The following is a 20,459-nucleotide window of genomic DNA, read 5'->3' as shown; positions in this document are numbered from 1 at the left end:
ACCACTGTACATTAAAAGTTCATACAGACAACTGTTCTCACAACCTGGATTTTTATAACCAAGTCTTGTTGAGTCACTGAATTGGAGGGTCACACGAAATTAAAAGACGCCTGCTCCTTGGGAGAAAGGCGATGGCAAACCTGGACAGCATCTTAAAAAGCAGAGACATCACCTTGCTGACAAAGGTCTGTGTAGTTAAAGCCATGGTTTTCCCAGTAGTGATGTATGGAAGTGAGAACTGGACCATAAAGAAGGCTGATCGCCGAAGAATTGATGCTTTTGAATTATGGTGCTGGAGGAGACTCTTGAGAATCCCATGGACTGCAAGAAGATCAAACATATCCATTCTGAAGGAAATCAGCCCTGAGTGCTTACTGCAAGGACCGATCGTGATGCTGAGGCTCCAATACTTTGGCCACCTCATGAGAAGAGAAGACTCCCTGGAAAAGATCCTGATGCTGGGAAAGATTGAGGGCACAAGAAGAAGGGGACGACAGAGGACGAGATGGTTGGACAGTGTTCTCGAAGCTACAAACATGAGTCTGACCAAACTGCGGGAGGCAGTGGAAGACAGAAGTGCCTGGCGTGCTCTGGTCCATGGGGTCACGAAGAGTTGGACACGACTAAACAACAACAACAATCCTCCTCTACAAAAACAGCAGCCAAACATGAAACCCAGTTGGAAAGTTACATAGAAGGCCCGCACCTGCAGCCCTGCTGCCTTTAAATTCCTCTGCCAGCAGCAAAGCATCACCAGCCCATTATGACAGCCAGCCATTTAAAGCCTGGGACTTTGCTGCTGACTCTCTGGTCTAACAAGGGCTCAAGTGTTTTGAAGAACACAAGGCACAATCCTTTCGTCACGGTAATTGTCTTGAGATTTCCAGAAACACTGGAAGCGCATGACACTCACTTTTTCCTCAAGGGGAGAGGAACTTTTTTTGAGGAAAACAGATTAAAATATTTCCAATGTTTACTTGACTGTTGGTATGTCATTTACTTGCTTTGTAGCCTTTGACTTGAGAAATGAATATATGAAATAAATGTACCTTCAGCTTGTTACATATATTATAGAATGAAATTGGGAAAATGAAATCATCTTGGTTTATTCTCTCCCCAAGTATCCCCAAACAGGGCACAAATGAAATAATTATGCCATATTTCTAATACAAGAATTGGAATGGGGCTTTATTGTGAAGTCTGTAAATGATTTTCATTGCAATTCTGACAGTGTTTTACAAACCGGTGGGATTGGAGTGTTGGGACTCCCCCCCCCCCCAGGCCAGTTTAGGTGGAGAACACGTGTGTTGCATGGATTTCACCCTTGCTAGCATTACTGAGATAATCCAGACTTGCTATTTACCCTCATAGCCCTCCCTGTTGCACCCCCCTCCCCGAGCCTGATCTCCTGCATCTGTTTGTGTTCCAGCTTGAGTGAGAGTTTTTTTATGGTGAAAGGTGCTGCACTATTCCTCCAGCAAGGAAACAGCCCTCAAGGTCCACGAAGTCTTACTCACCTTCACAAACATGCTGGTAAGCATTGTCACTGCAAAATGTTTTTTTCTTGGGCAGTCCTCATGACTTGGGCATGATAACCTAGGAAAAATAAACAGGGGGGGGGGAGATACTAACTTAAGGCAGTAGTTTTCTGTAGCCTGATATGTTAAAAATGTTTCTCTCTGGGAGCCAGGGAAGGAGAGCTGGGTCCTGTTTAGGGGCAAACAGCCTGTAGGACAGGGCACCACATGGTCGGTCCTGTGTGGCTGGGAGCTGAGACTTGTATTTCTCCAGCTGTCAGCAGTTTCACAGACCCAGCTACCATCCCACAGTGTATCTTACTGAGCTTGCACCATCAAATCATTAAGCTGGGACTTGTATTCTTGGCTACATGCATCCATTTGCCTTCCTCATACACACTATAAGACCTCTCTGACTCTCAGTGCAAAATGCAAAATGGACCGTGGTGCAAATCTTAGGTCTGAGTTAGAAGATTATGGTGTGAGTAATCATGCTTTGGGCCTGCCAAAGGGTCCAGAGACTATTCTGGGTGACATATCTTGTTTGTTTCACTTGGAAGCAGGGAAACTAGGCCAACCAGCAATTGACCTGAGGCCAAACTATTGGAACAGCTGGGTCATTTAGCCACCTAGAGTGAGCAGCATGTGGCAGCAAGTGAATTGTGGTTAGAGAGTAGAGTTTACCTGTTGTAATCACACACTGAGATACGCTTGTAGAATAAGAAAATAACAAAAGTTGTTTATTATAAGAAGTAAATAACTTGCATAGAAAAGTTCCTAGTTCTAACCTAACATGCTATTCTAGAAATGACAAAGGCAATCACGCTTGCTGCTTTGCTCTCATAGTTCCAAGGTGACCCCTCAGCTTGAGGTCTGAGAGAGAAGTGTCAGGAGCAGGAGGAAGGTGTAAAACAGGATGCATCCTATCAGTCTAAAGTTAAACAACAAGGAGGTAAAGAAGTAAGCCAATAGGTTAAAACAGTGGTTTTCAACCCGTTTGCCATGGCACCCTGGGGTGCCTTGAATGATGGTCAGGGGTCTCCGTCCCCCTTTCCTTCCCTCTCTCCTCTGATGCCCTCTTGCATCTCTGCACAGCTGTTGGTTGCACCAGCCCTAGCCACAAGCTCCATGGGCAAATGGTGCCTCTGGGGCTGGCCAGGGGGTGCTGGTGGTCAGGAGTTGAGGCGGCCTCTGAGTAAGCCAGCAAGCGGGCCAGGGAGTCTAGCCAGGCCGTCCGCCAGCCCTTGCTGTTGGGAGTGGACAGACAGGTCCCAGGCCCCTGTGGGGCAGTGTGAGGAGGAGGCCCCTCTCTTTGGGGCGGGGGGGGGGGCAGCTCAGAGACCAGGGGACTCCCAAGGAGAGGAGAGGAGGCCGAGGGAATACTCCACAAAGGAGGGTGTTCCCAAAAGGGTGAGAGGCTGCCAGCTCTGGAGGAAGGGGTTACATAACTGGGCTCCTGAGCCCCACAGGGGTGCCACCGAAACAATGTAGTTGGTAAAGGGAGCTGTGGACTCAAAAAGGTTGGAAACCTCTGGGTTAAAGGTACAGGGATAGTCTGGGAATGTGGAGGTCCCTCACTTTTCCTGTCTTTACTCCATGCAAACCACTCTTCTACAAGTTGAGTTGTACCCAGATGTCCAACACAAACCAACTCAGTGGTGGAACAGGGCAAGCATCCACCATGGAAAAGGATTCAGGCCATTGGGCTGGAACAACGCCCCTTGGAGAGCAGCCGCTTCTCAGAGCAGTTGACGTGGTGTACAGTTGACCAAAGCTAAACAGAGCAGTGGTTTGCAGGGGCGGATCTAATATGAAGCTAACGAAGCTATGTTCTGCCATCTCTTAAACTCTCTGAGGCAGACTGGGGAAGTCTAAAGGAGTGGGAAGCAAAACCAACGTAGTTTTATGCATACCATTCTTGAACCATGTGGACTTGACGTGGAATATCACACAGTTCAAAGCATCAGGCTAATCCATATCTACTTGTGGATCTGCAGGTGATTTGCCCCAACATCTTCAGGTGATGATCAACCTCCTTCGCTGTGAGGACAGGATCAAATTGGTAAGAGGCCTTGCTCATTCCGCAACCCCCATGTGTCTGGACCACTATCTCTGTGCGGTGCTTGATAAAGGACTTGTGAGAGAGTATGGCACATCCACAGATGGTGCTTAAAATCCAGGATGGTGAAGGCAGCATTTGAAGAAGAGCAGCCCTTGGAATCATTTTACTGGCACAGTAATCCAGCTTGAGCCACAAGCCAGCTCAAAGATGAGTGCAGTTTCTCCCATTGAAATCCAAGGGTGCTGCCTTGAATTGTGGTTTGAGCACCTGCACTGGCTTCCTACTGTCTCTTGGGCTGCTTCCTAAAAGGCCCCAAGGAGCCTATTTCAGAGCAGGGGTGGGGAAGGTGTAGCCCTCCAGAGCTTGCTGAGCTCCCATCAGCCCCAGGCCAGTATGGCCAGTGGTTAGGAATGATGGGAGTTGTAGTCCAGCAGCAGTTGGGGGGCCACCACAGGTCTTCCACTGCTCCTTTAGAGAACATTTCCTCACTTCGTTAACAGAGCAGGGCAAAAGTGTCAACCGCTTGGTGGGGTGCAATTCCATTTAAGTCACCCTCCCTTTTATCTCCTCAGAAACATACTTAGGTAAGCCAATACAGAGCTTGTGAAAATCTGAGACATTGACTTGAAGAGGAACACCTGTAACTTTAATAGAACAGAATATGGGCTCTCAGAGGCTGGTGTGAAGGAAGTGGTCACTGAGAACTGTCTTGCTGGTTTTTAGGCTGTGCGTCTGGAAAGTGTCTGGACAGACCGGGTGAGGTACATGGTGGTTGTCTATAGCACCGGACGCCAAGACACGGAGGAGAATATCCTGCTGGGAGTAGACTTTTCAAGCAAGGAGAGGTGAGTGCAGGTTTGGGGGAAAAATGCCACCAGCCTGTTGTTTTCTGTGGGGTCACGATCATCCAAAAGAATTGCAGTAGAAACCACACACTTAAACATAGTCTTATTTTAATGCAAAGGCTTAGGGTGTCAATGACACTTGAGTTGACAATAAAATATAAAAGATGTTCAGGTGTCATGTGTAGGGGCAAACTCTGGATACCTACTCCCACCCACAGCAAGAACACTCACCAGAAATCTGTGGCTGTTTGCTAAGGTGTCCTTCTCTAGAACACCAGCCCGGGATGTTTGTGTGGGAATTGAAAGGCATCTTGAAGATGTTAAAGAATTGTGAGAGGCCCGGAGTTTTGGACTTGAACCAGAGCCCCTAGTCTGCCATCAAGATCACCACAGCCAGTCACTTTTCTCCGCTTAACCTGCTTCACAAGGGAATATAAAATTGAGGCATTGTGTCAAGAGAGAGGACCATATATGCCATCCCGACAGAATAAAAATGTAATTAACAAATGCATGAAATCTGGCCATTGTTTTGTTGAGGTCCACATGTGTTTGAAGCCTGTCAAACATTGTCATTTCTCTTTCTTGGTAGCAAAAGCTGCACCATCGGGATGGTTCTGCGTCTGTGGAGTGACACAAAGATCCATCTAGATGGTGATGGGTAAGAAACAAGAGCATTTTGGCGGCTAGCAAAACGAAGGCAATGTTAGGCAGAGCAGGTCTTCTGGGAAAGGCCACTTCATTAAACTCCGAGTGTTTTGTATAGATATATTTTAGCTACTGTTAAGGGTGTGTCTTTTTGGTACGCGACCAAACCCTCAACTTCTTATTGAATATACAGCTCTGTAGTTAGCAATACAACATGATATAAACTCTATGAGAGCTTTGGTTCTAAAGCAGTTTAAGAATGAATAGTGTTACTAACAGCAACTTGTGATGCATAGCCCTAAGAGTGTGAATGATTTCTTCTTCATAATAGTAATAACCGCAGCGACAATAGCTTGCTATGCATGGCCCCAGGAGCATAGAGTGATTTCTTCTCTCTGTTGGTCTCCTTGCTAGTGGGTTCAGCGTCAGCACTGCAGGGAGGATGCATATATTCAAGCCTGTTTCAGTTCAAGCAATGTGGTGAGTAACTTTTCTTTTTCTTCAGCAGTTGACTCTTCTCATTCCTTTCTAGACAACAAAATGTAGCCTTTCACCTGCACTCCAGAGTGCCCCTGCCTGGCAAACAATCCCTGCCTTCCACCCCCCAGAACAACTCAATCACTGAATTGCTGCAGTTGGTGGAGGGGGAGGGGGGTCCTAGAAGGCTAGGCCAACTCTTGACCATAAATTATGATATAACATAGCTCCTCTCTCTTTAGAAAAAGCACCAGAGGGAAACTAGATGGTTGAGATGAATAAATTGGAGCCATTCTTCCTTGTCCATCAAATCTGCTAAGCTGCAAACCCACCTTTACATTTTAGGTTTCTAAAGACAGGCTGGGAAATTGAATTTCTGTCCCATGGGAGAGTCTCAACGCTCTTGGTGTCTTGCTGAACCAGGGCATGAAGTTGGACTGGTAAATGATTTAGGAAGGCTAATAATGTGAGGAACGGGAGTACCCAGCATGACGAAAAAGGTATATAAATTGTGCAGGACTTCTGTGTTGGTGCCTCTGGCAATGGCAGAATTCCTCTGATCGGGAGGAATTTGCCCCGTGGGAATTTGGGTCTGTACCACCACGGCGAAGGCGGAGACCCGTAAAAATCACAGGTGGGAGAAGCCTGTGAACGTGGGATTCGGCGGGCACCTTTTGCGCCTCCCCTACTCGCGGGGAAACCCGGTTTTGGGGATCTGGAGCGATGTGGGGTGAGTGGTGCGGTGCTTCAAATCGTCTGCTTCTTCCACGGAGCGAAGCCGCATAGCTGTTGTCGGAGAGCACTGACTTTTTCCTGTGGACAATTTGACTCTAAAGTAATTACCCGTGAGTAGAGCTGAATTGGGAAGAATTGGATTTTTAAACGTTTAATCTGGCATCGAAACGGGGAGGTTCAATACAGGAAGTCCGCCTCCCCCTTTTGTAGATAAACTGAAGCAAGGAGGCTGCAAGCTAAAGTATTGGAAAGCCTTTTGTAAAAAACTAAATTTCCATCGGTAAAGAACTAGACCCCCCCCCTTTTTGGAGACAGGAGAAGAGGGGGGGGGAGTGGTGGACTGAATATGCCTGTAGGAGAGAGTTAAGAGAGTTAAAATACCGCCGCTCTGACCCTGGAAACGGGCTGCTAGCAGGATTGATGATTTTTGGAACGTCCATTGACAGCGTTTAGAACGTTCATTGACAGGTAGCTAAACAAGAGAATACATTGTTTCTACTGTCTCCGGTTGTTTTCAAAAAAAGGAGGAAAGTAACTGAAAATTGAAACTAACTTTGGATTATTGAAACTGTGTTTAAAAGAGGACATACTGACCAATACAAATAGAAACTGTTTTCCCCTAGTGGAAGCTTTTGAAATTGGTTACTTTATAGGAGCTGGGCTAGGGGAATTTCTAGCTGCAAGATAGAAAAGTGTGAGACTTTGGAATTGACCTTGAATCTCTTAAGTGTTATGGCAAACGGAAAGGAAAAAACAGACAGGATGTCGACAGAAGAGGCCTTAGTGGCTGCATTATTGAAAATAAACGATTCGCTGGAACAACTTCACAAGAAAACAGACGTGATAAATGTGAAAATGGATGCTGCAAATATTGAAATTGACTTAATCGTAGAAAGTTTAAATAACTTGGGACAAAAGGTGAATACCAATTCAGAAACCACCCAGAAACTGACACAGGAATCTACTCTGATACGGCAAACTGCAGATGAAGTCAGGGAAAAAACCCTTGCTGCTGATTCTAAAGCAATACAACTGGAGAGGAGAGTCCCATCCATACAAAGACAACCTGATGAACATAAGCTGGCATTCGTTATGATTGAACTTAAAGAAGAACAGATGAATTTGAGGACCAGAGCCCTATCTGAACTGGAAAAAGAAAGCTTGACAGAGTTTCAGGAGGCGACAGGACTAACATCAATTGAGAAATAGAGGTATTTGGGGGTTAGTATGACCGCCAAAAATGTGAATCTGTTTAAGGATAATTGTGAAGGATGTTGGATTGAAGAGAAGGGGGATTTGGAAATATGGACAAATCAGAAGTTGTTACTGTTGGGCCGAGTTACTGTGGTGGGGATGAGGGCTGCTGTGTTGCTGGGGATGTCGCTTTTGTTTCAAACATTGCAAACTTTGGATGGGATGGATTTTTTTTTTCCAGGAGGTGGCAGAGGGATGTTTTTAGAGTTGTTTGGCAGGGCAGGAAGCCTCGAGTAAAACTTAAGATATTGATGGATGCCAAAGAAGGAGGTGGACCTGCCCTGCCAGACCTTTAAATTTCGTTGTGAACCATCTGCTTTTTGCTGGTTGAGAGAATGGCTACTTCTTGAAAACACTGAAGTGTTGGACAATGGCAGACAAAGTTGATGGACTATATGGAATTGGCGGAAATGACTGGCAAGATCCGAGACCAGGGAGAAGAGTCGGTGGAAGAAGATTGGAAAAAGTTTAAAGACTATTTATAGAAATATTGTAAAATTAAGGAATGTTAGAAAAATGTTGGAATGAAGTTATATGGCTTTAGTAGAAATGTCATAAGGAATTAAGTATAAATAGATTAATAGAAAATTAAAGGAAATATAAGGCAAGAATGTGTTAAGATAATTATAGGATAGAAAACAGAGTAAGATGGAAAGGAATTGCTGAAACAATTAATAGAAGTGGAATACAAAAAGGGAGGTGTGAGGAGGTCGCTGGAAATAAGTGAATGAAATATAAGATATTGAAAATGTTTGAGGTGTTTTAAAATTGTTTTTGTTGGTTTTTGCTTTGTTTTGTTAGTCCATGTAGCGTTTTTGTATTGTATTTGTATTGTTTTTTCTCTTTTCTTTTTTGTTTGTAGTGTTGTGTTGAAAATGTTGAAAAAGTAATAAATATCATTTTTTTAAAAAATAAATAAATTGTGCAGAAGCTTTGCAGTTGTAGAACACCAAGAAATGAAATCCATCCTTAAAGCCTTTTCATAGAACTTCTCAGCTTCACCTTTCCCTCTAACCCTCTCCTTCACTCAGTCTTTTACAAAGCCTTAGTAGGATACAGCCTAGGGCAGAGGAGGGATCTCAAGTTATACCAACCCTAATGATGAAGAACATAGGCAGCACACTTGCTCAGGTCTGCATAGCCCAGCATTGCCTCTTCTGGCTGGCAGTGGCTCTCCTGGGTCTCAGGCAAAGAAGAGTCTTCCACAGCCCTTCCTGGAAAGTCTAGAGATTGAACCCAGCACCTTCAGCCTGCAAGGTGCACCTTCTGCCTTGCAAGGTGCCTGCAAGGTGCACCTTTCTAGCTTCTGTGCCTCCCCGATCTCTTCTTTTCACCTCTGCTCATGCATGTGTCCCTGGCTGCTTGCTAATGTATAATTGCCATGGGAGAGCAGAGGCCGTGATCTATGATGACTTGAGAACAGTTTTTTTTTTTTTTTTTTTTGCATTTTAAAAATTTTTTATTAATCTTTCCATGTATATACATTAAATCCTTGTTTCATACATCTCATTCTTTTGGACTTCCTTCAACGTCCTTGACATTCATTCGTATTTATCTCTTAATAACGCATTCCAGTCTTTCGTACTGCCATTAGTACCATCTTTCAAACATTGTTTTCCATAAGCAATACTTCTTAGTGTTTTACAGTGCCTCTTTAAATCCTGCTAGTGTTGTGTTTACTAAACATTTGTTCTCCAGATAGTCCGCAAATTTTCCCCAGTCATCTATAAATTTTTGATCCTTCATATATCTAATTTTCCCTGTTAATTTATCTAACTCCGCATATTCCGTCAATTTTAATCTCCACTCTGTTAACGTTGGGCTTTCTTCCTGCTTCCACTTCTGCGCTATCACCATTCTAGCTGCTGTTACCGCATATTGGAAGATTTTACAATCCTTTCTTTTGATATCTTTTCCAACCATACCTAGTAGAAAAGCTTCGGGTTTCTTTACAAATGTATAGCTTAAAATCTTTTTGATTTCATTATAGACTTCGTCCCAAAAGCTTTTAATCTTCCCACATTCCCACCATTGGTGATAGAACGTCCCTTCTTTTTGTCTACATTTCCAACATTTGTTATCTGTTTTATACATCTTGGCTAGTTTAACGGGTGTTATATACCACCTATATAACATTTTTAACATATTCTCCCTTAGCAGTACACATGCTGTAAATTTTATATTCACTCTCCACAATTTCTCCCACTTTTCCAATTGAATATCATATCCGAGGTCCTTTGTCCACTGAGTCATCACTTTTTTAACTTTCTCATCTTTCATATTCCATTCTAACAATATTTTATACATACTTGACAGATTTTTCCGATCACAATTTATTATCTCTTTCTGAAATTTCGATGTCTTTTCATCATAGCCCCTCTCCTTCACTTCTTTTTTAAATATTTCATTTATTTGATAGTAACTCAGCCAATCGTATGTATATCTTTTTACCTGGTCGTATGGTTTAATTTTCCACTTCCCTCCTTCCTTCAATACCAATTCTTCGTACCTACCCCATTTTTTCCCCATATTGACTTTCTTTACACTTATTAACTCCACTGGTGATAACCAGTGTGGGGTTTTTGGTTCTAGTATGTTCTTATATCTGTTCCAAACTTCTATCAGAGGTCCCTTAAAGATATGGCTGCAAAATCCCTTATGTACTTTTATCTTATCTTTCCACAAGTAGGCATGCCATCCGAATTTGTTCTTATACCCTTCTAAATCCAATAGCTCTGTATCCTCCAACTTTATCCATTCTTTAATCCAGCATAGGCATGCCGCTTCGTAGTACAGTCTCATGTCTGGTAGGGCGAAGCCCCCTCTTTCAGTAATATCTGTTAATGTCTTAAACTTAATTCTGGGCTTCTTTCCTTCCCAGACAAATTTAGAAATCACCCTTTGCCATTCTTTAAAGTTTTTTATGCCCTTTATTATCGGAATCGTTTGGAATAGAAAAAGCATTTTGGGGAGTACCATCATCTTGACCATGGACACTCTTCCCCAGAGTGATAATTTCATTCTTGCCCAAATCTCCAGATTTTTCTTAATTTCATTCCACACCGGGATGTAATTATTTTGGTATAGGTCAATATTTTTTTCAGTAAGCCAGAGTCCTAAATATTTAACTTTTTTAACTGCTTCAATTCCCGTTTGTTCCTGTAATGATTCTATCTTATCTTGGTCTAAGTTTTTAACGATCATCTTTGTCTTATTCTTATTTAGTTTGAATCCAGCTAATTTCCCGAATTCCTCCATCTCCTCCAGAATTCCCTTTATGCTATTTATAGGGTCTTCTACCATTAATACCACGTCATCAGCGTATGCTTTAACTTTGTATTCGTTTAAACCTAATGATATTCCCTTAATTTGTTTGTTTTGCCTTATTGCGTTTAGCAGAACCTCCAGCACTACTATAAAGAGCAGCGGAGAAAGCGGGCAACCCTGTCTTGTCCCTTTAGATATTTTTATGTCTTCTGTTATAGCATTATTTATTATCAGCTTTGCTTTCTGTTCGGTATATATTGCTTTTATCCCATTCCAAAATTCTTGACCCACTTCCATAATTTCTAAATTCTTCAGCATGAAATCCCAGGTGACATTATCGAAGGCTTTCTCCGCGTCAATAAAAATCAGACTAGCTGGCTTATCAATTCTGTCCGATAGATATTCTATTATATTGATTATGCCTCTTGTGTTGTTTTTTATTTGCCTTCCCGGTAGAAACCCCGCTTGGTCTTCATGCATTATCTTCACTAGTATCTTTTTGAACCTTTTTGCTAGAATTCCCGCAAAGATCTTATAATCTGTATTTAATAAGGAAATGGGTCTATAGTTTTTTACTTGGGTTAGGTCAGTATCTTGTTTTGGGATTATTGTAATAAATGCCTCCTTCCAGGTACTTGGGATCTCTTTTTCCTTTAGGGTCTTATTCATCACCTCAGCTAGCGGAACCGTCAATATATCTTTCATTTCTTTATAGTAGCTCGCAGTAAACCCATCTGGGCCCGGTGCTTTACCTCTTTTCAGTTCCTTTATCACTTCCTCTACTTCGTCTCTGGAAATGGGGGCATTTAACATTTCTCTTTGCTCTGTCGAAATCTTCCTTACCATTTTCTCTTTTAAATATCTCTCTATTTTCCTATTGTTGTTTCTATCCTTATTTCTGTATAGTTGCTCGTAAAACTCCACAAATCCTTTTCTAATCCCTTTTGGTTCAGTTATCTCTTCTCCATTTATTTGTATTTTATTTATTGTGTTTTGTTCCTTTCTTTTTTTGACTTGCCATGCAAGCCATTTTCCTGGCTTATTAGCAAATTCGAAATTTCTCTGTCTTAATCTTTTGATGTTCCACTCAACCTCCTTATTTATCAACATTGCAAATTGGGTTTGGAGAGATTTTATTTCCTGCAGTATCCTTTCATTATTTGGTTTTTTAATTAGTTTTTGTTCACAATCCATAATCTGTCTCAAAATCTCCTTAGTTCTTTTTTCTTTATTATTTCTTTTCCATACATTTTGTTGAATGAACAGGCCCCTCATAACTGCCTTGCTCGCGTCCCATACCACGTTTATTTTAACCCCTTTGTCTAAGTTATCTGAGAAGTACTCCAATAGTTTCGTCCGACTCTTTTCCACAAATTTTTGATCATCCCATAGGTTATCATTAAGTCTCCATCTGAAAGTTCGTCTTTCAACCCCCTTCATCTCCATTATGATAGGGTTATGGTCTGAGATAATTTTGGCCTGTATTTCAATTTTTGTAGTTCTTACTGTTAGTTCGTTTGATATCCAAATTTGATCTAATCTTGACAGTGATTGATTCGATCCTGAATAAAAAGTAAATTGTTTCTCCAGGGGGTGTCTCAATCTCCATATATCTACCAAATTATAGTTCTTCACCATTTCAAAAAATGTCTTAGGTAGTTTCCCTCCTTCTGTCTTAGTTTTCCTTAATCTATCTATTTCTGTTGAGACCACCCCGTTCATATCTCCCATTATTATGATTTTTTGGTCTATATAATCAAATAATCTCTCTTCCAATGATCTGAAAAATTCTGTTTTATTGCCATTTGGTGCATAAACTCCCACTATTATCATCGTTTCCCCTTGCCATTTAATACGGACTGCAATCATTCTCCCTTCCTCATCCTTAAATAGTTGGTGTGTTTCAATGTTATTTTTAATGTATAGTACTACTCCTCTTTTTTTCTTTTTATCGGAAGAGATAAACTCGTTTCCTAACCTTTTATTAATAAGGACTTTCTTATGTTTATTGGCCACGTGGGTTTCTTGAAGACATATAATATCTAAATTTTTCTTTTTTAGAATGCGTTCAATTCCATTGCGTTTTTTCTTATCATTCATTCCATTGACATTCCAGTTCCATAGTTTTAAAGACATATTGTTTTAGGTGCTACTCTGAGTTAGATGTTGCTCTGTAACCTTTCTATTTCCTCTCCTTCTTCCTCCTCTACTTCTTCTTCTAGTTCTCCTCTGCTTTGTTCTTCCTCTTCACCTAATTCTAAATCTTCCCTCAGTCTGGGTCCACCTTCTGCGCCCTTCTCTTAGAACACCAAGAAATGAAATCCATCCTTAAAGCCTTTTCATAGAACTTCTCAGCTTCACCTTTCCCTCTAACCCTCTCCTTCACTCAGTCTTTTACAAAGCCTTAGTAGGATACAGCCTAGGGCAGAGGAGGGATCTCAAGTTATACCAACCCTAATGATGAAGAACATAGGCAGCACACTTGCTCAGGTCTGCATAGCCCAGCATTGCCTCTTCTGGCTGGCAGTGGCTCTCCTGGGTCTCAGGCAAAGAAGAGTCTTCCACAGCCCTTCCTGGAAAGTCTAGAGATTGAACCCAGCACCTTCAGCCTGCAAGGTGCACCTTCTGCCTTGCAAGGTGCCTGCAAGGTGCACCTTTCTAGCTTCTGTGCCTCCCCGATCTCTTCTTTTCACCTCTGCTCATGCATGTGTCCCTGGCTGCTTGCTAATGTATAATTGCCATGGGAGAGCAGAGGCCGTGATCTATGATGACTTGAGAACAGTTTTCACACTTTCAGGTTATTGAGTGATAACTGCAGCTGTCCTGTGAACGACTTGCTGTTTGACCCCACATGCTAATATCCTACACCCAGTCAAGTGTTTTGCCTGAGGCCAAGTGGAACAGAGCCATCTTTAGCCATCTGCTATTTTGTCACCTAACAAGCTTCCACGTGCTCACAGGCGACTTTTGCACATTGGCTTATTTTCTTTTGTGCTTCCAGTCCAGCTCAGCATGGCCTGTGCCTGTATTGCTAACATGAAAAAGAGTGCCCAGAGGTGGCCTGGAGAGGGCACCCTCCCCCTTAGAATATTAAGGGCTGGCGCAGGAATGGGCCCAGCCACCAGGGGATTATGTTCTTGCCTTCTTGCCCTGCACTTAATCGCTTTTGCATGTTACCAAGGCCCAGTTTATAGACACAAACTATGTGGTGGTCCTGCTTGAAATGCAGGGGTGTGGAAACCGCTCTTTGTGGTGAAAGACTGGTGGGAAGGGCCTCCTGAAATTTCAACCACACCAGTGCAGACAGCAGGGGGTGGGGCCAGGCATTGCCGCCATGCGGATGGTGTTTCTGGGAAGCATCCTTCCTGCCACCTGACGAAGGCACATGAAGCAGTAGTTCTTGCACAGGGATCTCATCAATGGTTCCTCTTCATCCTGGAGAAGAGTGACTAGTGGGGTGCCACAGGGTTCTGTCTTGGGCCCGGTCTTATTCAACATCTTTATCAACGACTTGGATGATGGACTCAAGGGCATCCTGATCAAATTTGCAGATGACACCAAACTGGGAGGGGTGGCTAACACCCCAGAGGACAGGATCACACTTCAAAACGACCTTGACAGATTAGAGAACTGGGCCAAAACAAACAAGGTGAACTTTAACGGGGAGAAATGTAAAGTATTGCACTTGGGCAAAAAATATGATAGGCACAAATACAAGATGGGTGACACCTGGCTTGAGAGCAGTACATGTGAAAAGGATCTAGGAGTCTTGGTTGACCACAAACTTGACATGAGCCAACAGTGTGACGCGGCAGCTAAAAAAGCCAATGCAATTCTGGGCTGCATCAATAGGAGTATAGCATCTAGATCAAGGGAAGTAATAGTGCCACTGTATTCTGCTCTGGTCAGACTTCACCTGGAGTACTGTGTCCAGTTCTGGGCACCACAGTTCAAGAAGGCCACTGACAAACTGGAACGTGTCCAGAGGAGGGCAACCAAAATGGTCAAAGGCCTGGAAACGATGCCTTATGAGGAATGGCTAAGGGAGCTGGGCATGTTTAGCCTGGAGAAGAGGAGGTTAAGGGGTGATATGATAGCCATGTTCAAATATATAAAAGGATGTCATATAGAGGAGGGAGAAAGGTTGTTTTCTGCTGCTCCAGAGAAGCGGACACGGAGCAATGGATCCAAACTACAAGAAAGAAGATTCCACCTAAACATTAGGAAGAACTTCCTGACAGTAAGAGCTGTTTGACAGTGGAATTTGCTGCCAAGGAGTGTGGTGGAGTCTCCTACTTTGGAGGTCTTTAAGCAGAGGCTTGACAACCATATGTCAGGAGTGCTCTGATGGTGTTTCCTGCTTGGCAGGGGGTTGGACTCGATGGCCCTTGTGGTCTCTTCCAACTCTATGATTCTATGATGCCCACGAATGCCTCCTTGGGTTCCATGGTGCTACAGAGGAGAGAAATGTAATCAACAAATAACTCACTGTTCCTGCTACTTGGCCTCTGTCGTCCTGTGCCAGTGACAGGGATGGCACAACTCCTGTACCTTTATGGGATGGGAGAAAATTCAAAGTGTGAAACTTCTTCCATAATAATATCCCACTTCTGGGAAAGCATCACCTAATACTCTGCTTCAGATGCCTTAAACTGTTCATCTTGCATCTTAATTCGGTAAAACCAGTTAGCATGGATTCTGATTTCAAACCCATCTTTTTTTTGTTTCTTTTCGTTTTTGGTATTCTAATTGTGTTTATCATATGCTTGTAAACTACATTGAGACTTATGTGAAGGTAATTAGAGGATTTGACAAATTCATGGAGGATATTAAGGATATTATTGGCTGTTAGCCAGGATTGCTATGCTCTGCCCTCCACAGCTGGAGGCAGTAGATGCTTCTGAACCTTAGTTGCTGGAAACTGCAGGAAGAAAGAGTCCTCCTGTGCTTGGCTCCTGCTTGTGGGTTTCCATGGGAATCTGGCTGGCCACTGTGAGAACAGCGTGCTGGACTAGTTGGGCTCCTTTTGTCTGATCTGGCAGGCTCTTTTATGTTCATAATTTATAAATTCAACAGCTCAACCGTAGTGAAACTTTGTCGCTGTTAATGTTTGTTCCTCTGCAGATTATTTTATCAGTCCCTCTGCCTTCCCCCATTCCTGTGTCCTTGGCGCTTGGGCAATTTCTCTCTCTCTCTGGGTTTCCATGCTTGCAGGTCCGCCTTGCAGATCCTCCACAAGGCTTGTGAGGTGGCCCGCAGGCACAATTACTTCCCTGGCGGGATGGCGCTCGTCTGGGCCACGTACTACGAGAGCTGCATCGCCTCCGAGCAAAGCTGCATCAATGAGTGGAACGCCATGCAGGACTTGGAGTCCACACGCCCCGACTCGCCAGCTCTATATGTGGACACGTGAGTCCTCCCCTTTGGGTTTTGGTCTGAGGTGTTCTGACTAGAGAAATCCCACAAATAGAAGGGTTCTTATATTCATCGGGGAGAGCGTATCAGTTACCGTTAGCCCCATGAGCTATGCTCTGCCTTCACAGTCAGAATACCGCAGAAGGGGAGAGGTCTCTTGTGCTGAGGTCCTGCTTGCAGGTTTCCCATAATGGGCATCTAGTTGGCCACTGTGAGAAGAGGAGGCGGGACTAGGTGGGCCATTCGCCTGATCCAGTAGGCTCTCCTCCTCAGAGTTAAATGTGAAAACCAATCCTGGGCATAAATTGTGCTTGGTGCTCTACAATTCTGGGGGAAATTATGTGTTCTTTCCCTTCCCCCAGGATGGAACCGTGGAAAGCAAGAAGGGGATAGTATATGTAGGATTTTGATAGGTACTTGGGTGTATTTGGGGAAATACTGGGATGCTTCTCTATGGAGGAACAAGATGGTGGCCAAAGGGTATTTTCACTGCTTAGCTACTGAGAGCACCTCGCATCCAGTCTGCTTGAATCTTCAGTAAACACTGACTTTGTAGCCTGAGTTTAGCTTTTCTTTCACATGAGCACTAGTAACTTGATTGCTTTTGCAATGAAAGCAGAAGTTCCTGGGTTCCCAGGGAACAGCTCTTCATTGGGAGTCAGGCTCCGTGGTTCGCAGCCTCACAGATTTCTTTGCTGGGAAACTCCCATCTCCCTTTCTTGCCTTTCCAGACCAACTGAGAGGGAGCGGGCAGAACGCCACATCAAGGCCAAACTCCGAAGTATTATGATGAGCAAAGATCTGGAGAACGTAACCTCTAAAGAAGTAAGCAGAGCCTCCGGTGGCCTGTCCTGGGACTGCCTTGCTTCCTTCGCTGCCTAGCAAACAAAATCGGAGGCCCTATATTGTTGTTGTTACTACTATTGTTGCAGTGTGATGCAGTGGTAGGAATGTCTGACTAGGACCTGGGAGAGACCAGGGTTCAAATCCCCATGTAGCCATGGAGTTCTCTGGCTGCCCTTGGTCCAGTCACTGCCTCTCTGTCCAACCCACCTGAGGAGGTGGAGAGCCATAGACACCTCCTTGTGCTTCCCCCCTCCCTTGCAGATAATTATGTTTAGATAGTTTGAACCTTGAGGATGACTCCGTGACTCCCCCCCCCCATGGCATTCTAACCTAGTTGTGTTGGTGATCCGTTCCCACAGCTGAGGGGCTTCCCAGGATCTTGACCTTGGGGGGCCCTCCCTTTGGTATCAGCTGTAAGGTGCCACCTCCCTAGTTGAAGGGTGTTCTGCTCCAGTAGCTCTGAGAACAGTTTCTCTCTCTGTGCAGGCCCCAGACTGCTGATGGGGGTCCTGGCTGACAACCCATGACACCATAGTTGAGCATCTGCACTGACTGCCCATCTACAACAGCTTAGGTCCAGGGTACATCAGGGAGTGCCTGAACCCTGACACCCCAGTACGATCCCTGGGATCATCTGCAGGAGCAACGTCACTGGTCGTTCCCCAAGTTGGCGAGGCTCTTTTGACAACAAGAGGAAACTGAGTCTTTGGTGTCATTGGCCCAGCTGTGGGGAACACTAGAGATTCAGCCGACGCTTTTCTATTCCATCAGGTCTATGCAGGCAATTAAGAATACTTATTTCCATGATAGCCAGCTGATTTCTTATTTTAATTTTATGGTATGGTTTTTTGTACAATAGTTGTAAACTGCTTTTTATGAACAGCAGTATATAAATGTTTTTAAATAAATAAGTAAATGTGGTACATAAGAAGCTGCTCTTGTCCATCTAGCCCAGATTCTCTCCTGAGGCCTCAGGAAGGGAAAGAGCCTTTCTTGACTCATGGTGCCTGATCCTCTTAACAGGCGGTGCCAGAGGTTGGACCCGGGGCTTCCTTCACGCTGAGCAGTGACTCCCTTCATGGCCAGTCCGTGTTCGGGTGGATTAGCCACCTTCCTCACTCTGCTACTCTCTCGCCCGTCTAGATACGGAATGAGCTGGAGAAGCACATGAGCTGCAACTTGAAGGAGTTCAAAGAGTTCATTGACAATGAGATGCTGCTAATCCTGGGGCAGATGGACAAGCCCTCTCTCATTTTTGACCATCTGTACCTGGTAGGTTGACAAGCAGGTGAGCCCAGTCATTTGAAAGCCTTTGCCACGAACGCCTCTGTGGTGCTGCTTTTGTTGTGTGTCTTGACTCTAGTGTGGTTCTTCCAGGGTTCCGAGTGGAATGCCTCCAACCTGGAGGAGCTACGGGGCTCTGGGTGAGTACCATGTTTTCCAGCTCCTCAGTTAGCTGGTAATCCCTGGTCACTGAGGCTCTTCTTTTGAAACATCCGGGGGGGGGGGCAGGGAGGACATGTTGGCTCTGTGCCAAAACCAGCTGCTGTGCATTTCATGCTGACTTGTCAAGATTTGATGCTGGTGTTTCCACCCTAACTTCGGATTGCAACTTAATACTCCAAGGTATGAACGCTGAGGCTCAACCAGGTTAATCTTTGTGTCTTCATCTAACTTTCACAATTGGTTCTAATCAAAACATTTTGAGTTCTGCTGCATTTTAAGGCAGCACAAAGGAGGCCTTGGCTAAGTCAAGGAGAGGTGGCATATTGGCCGGTTTGATTTTTAACAGGTGGTTTATGAGAGAGAATTTCATCAAGTGCAGGTTCTCCTGTTGTGGTGTGGCAGCGCCGGGAGAAACTGCACGTGCTAAAATTCCTCATCCTGCGCTGCTGATTTCAGTCCCAGGAGCCTTGTCCTCTCTTGGCAGTTGGCCTAGATGACCCTTGGAAGCCATTCCAACTCTGATTCACAGGGTGGCTAAGCGAGGCTTCTAGATCTCCAGGGAGAGTTTCAGTGCCCAGCACAGCTCTTTTTCCTAGCCCATAATAGAGTACATTATGCAAACAAGTAAAATGGCAGAATAGCTTATGTGAAGTAAAGCAAAACAGGCAGATGTCTGCATATGTCATGAGAGATGCAGAACTTGAGGTTTTCCTGGTGCAGAATTTCTGTTGTTACAAACCAGGCAATGGCCTTGTGACAGGGAGAAATGCTGCTGTTTTCCCTGCCCCCACCATAACGATAAAACCACAGTCTCTTATAAAACTGTTGTTACAACAGTAAACAACAAATAACTTGCCCTGATGAAATTATTGACTTTTGTCATGCTATGTAACAAAGTTTCATTTGATTACTCTGAAAGATCACACTACACTTTCGCGTGAGTGTTGGGTGGATTCCTGCCACAGTCTGAACAATTTAAGTATTCAATAAACATCTGCCATATGATATAAAAGGAATAGTTTGTGTTTGCCCTTTGCTGCTCTGACTTGGCATGTTAGTTGTTCAGCCAGTGCTAATGACCATACCAAGAATCACTGTTCAGCCCAATTCCAGTTTTCCAGCATCTGGCTATCTCCATATGGGCAGCAGTCAATAGAAAGGCCAAGAGGTCATCATTTGGGTAATCTCGAGCAGGTGGGATTGTAAGTCCAAGTGGTGCTAGTGCAGGAGACATTTCATCTGTTTTGCACAAACATTGTCTTGATCTGTTCCTATGTTTGCAGCGTTGACTACATCTTAAACGTCACAAGGGAGATTGACAATTTTTTCCCTGGCTTGTTTGCATACCACAACATCAGGGTCTATGATGAAGAGACCACCGACCTCCTTGCCCACTGGAACGAGGCCTACCATTTCATCAACAAAGCCAAGTAAGCTGATGCACAGAAGGGACACTTTTCCCGCATGCCGTCTTCTGGCAGCGATGAGGGAAGCCCTCTTCTGGATGCTGGGAGAGCCTCACTGTGGTGCGTGCAGCCCAGGGCTCTGCCTCCAAACAGAAGGGCAGCTTCACCAGCAAAGTTTACAAGACAGGCAGGGTGGCAGCAGCTCCATGTCCCCGGTGTCCTGCTGGTGAAAATAAAGCTTCCCTTGCTCACTGTTTTCACTGATGATACTTCGCGTTCATATGGCACAAAGGAGCCTTCAAGCAGCTTTGCAAACAGGGTCTCAGTGATCCTTCCAACAGCCTTCTGAGGCAGGTCAGCAGTCTTCCTCCTGTGCTGCCCCCAGCAGAGCCAGTGTTTTCCTGGGGAGTCCCTCAGCCACCAGGCTGCACCAGCCCAGAGAGCGCCACCCGCTGGCCTGTCCCCTAAATCACTGGGGTTGCTGTCTTGGCAAAAATTGTATAAGCTAACTGTTTATTTATTGTATTTATAATCTGCCCTTCTC

The 20,459-nt window shown here is 44.3% G+C and overlaps 1 protein-coding gene across 3 annotated transcripts in view; it reads left to right on the top strand.

The window, feature by feature from the left end:
• SSH1 (slingshot protein phosphatase 1) overlaps positions 1 to 20,459 on the top strand; it is a 51,633-nt gene that overhangs the window by 17,769 nt on the left and 13,405 nt on the right. For 2 of the 3 annotated variants that reach the window (XM_082196069.1, XM_082196070.1), the window contains 10 exons: positions 1,430 to 1,533; positions 3,515 to 3,579; positions 4,303 to 4,424; positions 5,014 to 5,082; positions 5,484 to 5,549; positions 16,017 to 16,211; positions 16,949 to 17,042; positions 18,207 to 18,335; positions 18,441 to 18,487; positions 19,793 to 19,939. In XM_082196069.1, the coding sequence (XP_082052195.1) occupies positions 1,430 to 1,533; positions 3,515 to 3,579; positions 4,303 to 4,424; positions 5,014 to 5,082; positions 5,484 to 5,549; positions 16,017 to 16,211; positions 16,949 to 17,042; positions 18,207 to 18,335; positions 18,441 to 18,487; positions 19,793 to 19,939 (1,038 nt within the window). Of the gene's footprint in view, positions 1 to 1,429; positions 1,534 to 2,359; positions 2,470 to 3,514; positions 3,580 to 4,302; positions 4,425 to 5,013; positions 5,083 to 5,483; positions 5,550 to 16,016; positions 16,212 to 16,948; positions 17,043 to 18,206; positions 18,336 to 18,440; positions 18,488 to 19,792; positions 19,940 to 20,459 lie in introns of those variants that run through there. The other variant, XM_082196071.1, reaches the window with a different exon arrangement.

The sequence above is a fragment of the Podarcis vaucheri genome, assembly GCF_965113315.1.
Source record: "Podarcis vaucheri genome assembly, chromosome: 13".
NCBI classification, from domain to species: Eukaryota; Metazoa; Chordata; class Lepidosauria; order Squamata; family Lacertidae; genus Podarcis; species Podarcis vaucheri.
Note: the sequence above shows the minus strand (reverse complement) of the source record. Positions and strands in the feature narration are given on the sequence as shown.